This window comes from Puma concolor, chromosome B4 (assembly GCF_028749965.1).
Source record: "Puma concolor isolate L17-30 chromosome B4, mPumCon1.1.hap2, whole genome shotgun sequence".
In the NCBI taxonomy this organism is placed as follows: domain Eukaryota; kingdom Metazoa; phylum Chordata; class Mammalia; order Carnivora; family Felidae; genus Puma; species Puma concolor.
In genome coordinates this window covers 14,860,535-14,866,535 of record NC_141673.1, presented here as the reverse complement: position 1 = coordinate 14,866,535, position 6,001 = coordinate 14,860,535, and the positions used below count along the sequence as shown (strand labels likewise).

Genomic DNA, 6,001 nt, shown 5'->3' with positions numbered 1-6,001 from the left:
AGGCGCGGCCGGCTCCGCCGCAGGACCGGCAACGGCAAGCGCCGAGGCTCGAAACTCGTGGGAACAATCGCTTTCCTCGCGTAAAATTAGACTGCCCTCTAGTGCTTACCTTTTCGGATATTTACTTGTCCTTCTCTTCCAGGTTTAAAGCTCATGTAAATGAAGTCGTTTTAAGTGAGATCTAGTCATCCTTCGTTTTGGAAGTGCTTGTCTGGATCGGGCCCACCTGCTGTAGTGAATATCTGCCTGGGGTTTACATTCCCAGCAGAGAGGGGAAGAAGATATCTAGACATGAGAAACATGTCTTGGGGCTCCTGGGTGGCTCAGTTGGTTAAGTGTCCGACTTCAGCTCAAGTCATGATCTCACGGTTCGTGAGTTTGAGCCCCGCGTCGGGCTCTGTGCTGACAGCTCAGAGCCTGGAGCCTGCTTCAGATTCTGTGTCTCCCCTCTCTCTGCTCCTCCCCTGCTCACACTCTGTCTCTCTCTCACATACATAAATGAACATTTAAAAAAATTAAAAAAAAAAAGAAACATGTTTCTCTATATCTAGAGACTTGTAATGTTTCAATGAATTTATGGATGCAAATGAAGTAACTTTTCTGTCGGAAACGCACATTCCAAAGAAAGAAAGTGACAGTTTATCATTTATTCCACCAAACACTGATGAGGGTGGTAACTGTGGCCGATGTGCTCGACAAAGATGAGTAAATCCAAGCCCCTGTGGACAGCCAGGCTTCCCTTCTGGGACCACTAGGGACCCTATGCTCATGCTCTTTTATACGCGTGTCACTTGCAGTAGTAAGTGATCTTTACAAGATTATGGCTTCTAGTCCTACCTCACGTAAATAGCAGTGGCTTTGGAATCAGTAAGACTTGGATTCAATTTCTACCTCTGCCACTTACCAGCCTTGTGTGATTCATTTCTCTTCACCTTTGTTTCCTCATCTGTAAAATGGGACCACAATTCTTGAGAGTGTCTGTGAAATGAGTGACACTCGTGGAGTAACCAGCACGGGGCGTGGTAGGCATTCCAGGAAAGGGCTCTCTTCCACACCTCGGCTGGACTGTCAGAGCCACAAAGGCGAAGTTTGCGGCTTCTGTTCATTTCTTAAGTTATCCATATGGGTTTTCCTTTCCTCCTTTTCTGCCTCAGTTTCACCCGATGATTAGGTCTCTAACAATTTAATATCATCAACTACCAACGATCTAAGTTTGGTACTCTGCACTGTCATTTCATTCAATGTGGCAGGAAAAACAGCCTAAAACTTAAACTTCCAGAGTCTCCTATGACCACTGTTTCTCACCAGAAACATCTAAGAGGCAAAGTATTCCCTTTTATTTATTTTTATTAAATTTTTTTTAGGTTTATTAATTTTGAGAGAGAGAAAAAAAGCAAGTGTGCGCGGGCAGAGAGAGAGGGAGAGAAAATCCTGAGCAGGCTCTGCATAATCAGCACAGAGCCTGACAAGGGGCTTGAACTCACAAACTGTAAGATCATGACCTGAGCTGAAATTGAGTCAGATGCTTAGTGGACTGAACCCCCCAGGCCCCCTAAAGTATTCCCTTTTCAAACCTTGAAATCTGCACAATCTCACTTTTCATCAACTTAAGGATGCTAATTCTCTCATCTTTGTCTTATTTTATTTAAAAAAAAAAAATCCAAGGCAGGGAATTTTTCCAAAAAAAAGACAAGGTTGACATTGATAGAAAACAAGTTTAATTAAAAACAGAGGACAGTAGCAGTAAATATAAAACATAAAATCCAATATGCGGGGAAGTGTGGGAAACCCTGGGTTGCTGAAAGAGCTCAAGGGAGCTGTCATGCAAATCAGAGTTTCTCAGGCACCTCCTCAGAAGCACAGGCCTAGCTCTTGGCCCCAGCACCTTATTAACACAGGAGCACACAAATGTGCATTCAAACACGAGCACACATCCAAATACCCACCCCTGCATACACGTGGAGACACACACCCTGATTTAGCTCTTTAACCCAGTTTGCCTCCCTCTTCCCTGAGGGTTTGAGAAAGAAAACTGTCAGCCTAAGCATTTCACTAGGGCTTACAACCCAGTGTGTACTGTCTGCCCCTTCCGGGTTTACAGTAGCTGTGGGATTAAGGGCCATCTACTTCCTGGAGTGGACTCCCAACAGACAATCAAGCAGCTGGCTTCCCCCTCCACTGTCCATTTATGAAGTTCAGACCTTCCCAACCATGGAAACTTGGCTGCTGCTTTAAGGACGTTTCATACTTCAGGTCGGTGGAAATCAAAAGGAAACCCTGAAAAGGATGCAAGGGTGAAGACAACGTCACACTCTGTGGACCCGCAGCCATGGGCTATCTGAGTTTGCTGAGGAGTGAGGGAGAGATGGTTTCTTTATTGGGTTCTTCTGGGTCAAACCCACCCTGCCCCCATCCCCTTGTGAGTGCCTCAGACATAGGAGCAGGCCACTTGGGATAACTGTCACCTTATGAGACTTAAGCGACTATAGAAGGAGAGGTGGGGAGGGAAGGGGGTGGGCAATAGTGTACAGGATTGGAAAATTCCATCAGAATCTTACTTCCACCCCCGTCCCCCCCACCAGAAGTGTCAAAATGGAAGAAAAAAGTGTTCTGAAGCTTGTTTATCACGATTAATGAAGAAATAGCTCACAACAGATCCTGAACCTAGAGGAGGGTCTTTGGTTCAGGCAAAAGTTCAATGAGAGAATAAATGAAACAGACACACCACAGTGTAGCGTCTCGTACTGTGGTGTGAATAGGTCTGGCTGTGAAAGGAAATCAGACTTGGGTTGATTTTTCAACTCAAGTTTAAATGCTTTTCATAGTTGACTGCAAACTTTAAGAGCTAAATGTTTTGTCTGTAAAATGTGGGCTGGAAACACACGAAGCAGAACAAAATAGCGTAAAACAGAGGAAGCAAATTAGGAAGAGGCTTATTCTAGTATGGAAGAAATTGGGCAGTTAGGAGAATATTCACATTCTTACCTCAAAAACTTCAATATCTGAATTGACAAAGGAGATCTTGTGTGGGTTGGGCAGGGGAAATCCTTGCTGCAATTTTGCTAAAATATAGAACAAGGTGTAAGATAACTAGGCACAGACACAGCAGTTTTAGCAAACTTTTTAGTAAAGGACAAATAAGCAGCTTTTAAATAATATATCTTTTGCTTCTTCCTGATTTCTGTGTTTTCATTCTTTGTCCCTAGCATTTTCCTAGATGAATGCTTACTTAATTAACAAAGTGCTTAATAAAAATGCACATGCAATTATGTACATTTGGATGGCAGAAAAATGCTGGCAACTTGTCCAGTTTATATTTTGAAAATTCCATAATTTGTAGGTCTGAGAACATTTTGGTCTCTGATACAAAGTGTATTTTATTTAAAAAAAATTTTTTTTTAACATTTATTTATTTTTGAGACAGAGACAGATCATGAACGGGGGAGGGTCACAGAGAGAGGGAGACACAGAATCTGAAACAGGCTCCAGGCTCTGAGCAGTCAGCACAGAGCCCGACGCAGGGCTTGAACCCACGGACCGTGAGATCATGACCTGAGCCGAAGTCAGACGCTTAACCAACCGAGCCACCCAGGCGCCCCTACAAAGTGTATTTTAACCAAGACAAACTCAAGATGTTGCAGTTTGTGAATGGTTGCATACAGGGAGAGGGACTAGGATTGTCCTTCATTAAAACTGTCTATCCAGATGGTGGCCTGTGTATAAAACCACAGAGATGCCCTCTAGGGAGAATAGTCTCATTTCTGCCTGACCTGAAGGAGATTCTTTACTGCCTCAGGAGGGCAGTTTCAATCTCTTTAACTCAACCAGAGTTTGACTGTTCTTGCTGAGTTCTGCAGGTAGTGTTGTTAACAAGGCTTGGACTGGAATAACTAATTTTGCAATCACATCATTGATGGTACAAACTGTAAATTCTGGCATTGGCCTGGATTTACAAAATAACGTGCTACAAGTACAGGCCTTGGGGTGGAAAGTCCCAAACAATCCCCAATGTTTGATTACCTCAAAGTCACATGTTCCCCAGAATGTCTTACCGTTGGCCAGTGGGAGGATACCAAAGTGGAGAATGGAGGAGAGAATATTCTCAAACCTCAAGACCTAAAATGAAAGGGGATACTAAATCAGTTGCCAAATCCTGGCATTTTGAAAGTACCATGCCTGGTCTGGATGTGCACTTCCCCAGACCTTATCACGACAGAGGGCGATAGTTACAATCTCCCCATAGAGACAGTCTCGCTTTCCAGACACTGAACACTATTTTGCAGGAAAGCATATTAAACAGTTTCCCAATCTTTTTTCCTCCTTGAGGATGGACATTTCTGCTCTTTGGGTATGCTAGATCATGGTGACAACAAATGTAGAGGTACCACACGGTGGCAGCGAACATGGCAATTAAGATATTTACCAAGTAAAACCATCTAAACAATTGATAAATATCCCAATTAGTAAGTAGTCTGCCCTAATTGAGTTGCATTATGTTATGTTCTATATTTAACAGTCTCACCAGAACATCCAGTTTATCTTGAGTAAACTATGGTAGTAAATCTTAGCAGAGTGTCAGCTCCTGGGAAGGTTCAGGTATTAAAAATAAATGGACATGATGAACATCGATTCACTCAATGAATATATTTTGAACATCCTACATGCTTAAGCAAGCTATGCAGCCTAGCAAGGAGGGCTCTGAGGCTGCCTTCCTAGGTTTACCTCTTGTTTTTGCCACTTAGGTCATGTTGGGAAAGTCTTTAACCTCTTTATGTCTTGGTTTCCTCAAGTGTAAAATAAAGATAAACAGCATGAATGTCACAGGGTTGGTCTCATGTTTAAACAAGTTAATATTATGTAAAATGTCCCGTATTAACCACTGTCATTTGTTTCAGAAATGTCATTGTTAGCATTCTCTGTTGTTGATCCTAAGCAGTTTTTTGGGGGGTCTTCCTAGAAGACTTGGGACTCATTTGCCTTCTCTAGGCTCAGAAAATATTTATGAGAAAGTCAGCTATACTTTCTCACGGACTATAGTTTGTCTTCTACCAAAGAGCTATGCTACGGAGGTGCTAACCCACAGTGCGTGAGACAATCTTGGTATTTTAAATTTCAGTGTCTGGCATGAAAGATGTTATTTCCAGCACTGTTGCCACTGGCTCCTATGTTCCCAACCTGAAAATCAGGATGCTCCTATAAAATTAAACAAACAAACAAACAAACAAACAAACATCTTGTTTGGTCTCCTGGATAAATTCTCTGGTTTCTTCGCTATTTTCCGCAGTTCTATTTCTCTCTTAGTGGCTGCTTCTGGTGAACATGGTAATAAATTCAGTACTTACTGTGTCCCAGGACTGCCCTGTGGGGGCTTAAGTGACCTGGCCAAGGCCACAGAGCCAATAAGTGGGAGTTCACTCTAGCAGTTTGGTCTCAGAGTCTGTATGGGTAACCGTTATGCTATACTGCCCCTTGACACAGAGGTGGTAATAGCTGAAATGAATTTTTGTAAAAACAATGGCCATCATTTATTTAATGCCTGCCATGTGTTCAACGTGCTAACTAAATTTCGTATATAATCCCAGCTAATTGTCCCAACAACCCCAAAGCTGTAATCACCACCTCCATGTTTCCTTGCACTACTGATTCTCTTGCCCTGACTTGTCTTTCTCTATAACATTTTTCAGCACATACAATATAAATTTGCTTGTCGTCTCACCCTACCCCTGTCTCACTTACACATACACACGCATACTCACGCACTCACTCACTCACTCACACACGTACATTCTAGAATAGGACTGCCCATCATTGGCAGTATTGACACTTTGGGAAGGATTATTCTCTGCTGTGGCGGTTGTCCTGTGCACTGTGGGATGTTAAGCAGCATCCTTGGCCTCTACTCACTAAGTGCTTATAACAACCCCCAGATTGTGACAACCAAAAAATGGCTTCAGACATTGCCAAATGTCCCCAGGGCGGGGGAGGCGAAACTGGACTTAGG

General features: G+C 43.0%; 1 protein-coding gene across 6 annotated transcripts in view; it reads right to left on the bottom strand.

The window, feature by feature from the left end:
• Positions 1-1,695: 1,695 nt before the first annotated feature.
• Positions 1,696-6,001, bottom strand: part of BPIFC (BPI fold containing family C) — a 55,435-nt gene continuing 51,129 nt past the window's right edge. For all 6 annotated transcript variants that reach the window (XM_086712427.1, XM_086712424.1, XM_086712426.1 and 3 more), the window contains 3 exons: positions 4,053-4,116; positions 2,986-3,062; positions 1,696-2,277 (listed from right to left, as the gene is read on the bottom strand). In XM_086712427.1, coding sequence (XP_086568553.1) covers positions 2,155-2,277; positions 2,986-3,062; positions 4,053-4,116 — 264 coding nt within the window. In that variant the 3' untranslated portion in view covers positions 1,696-2,154. The remainder of the gene's footprint in view (positions 2,278-2,985; positions 3,063-4,052; positions 4,117-6,001) is intronic.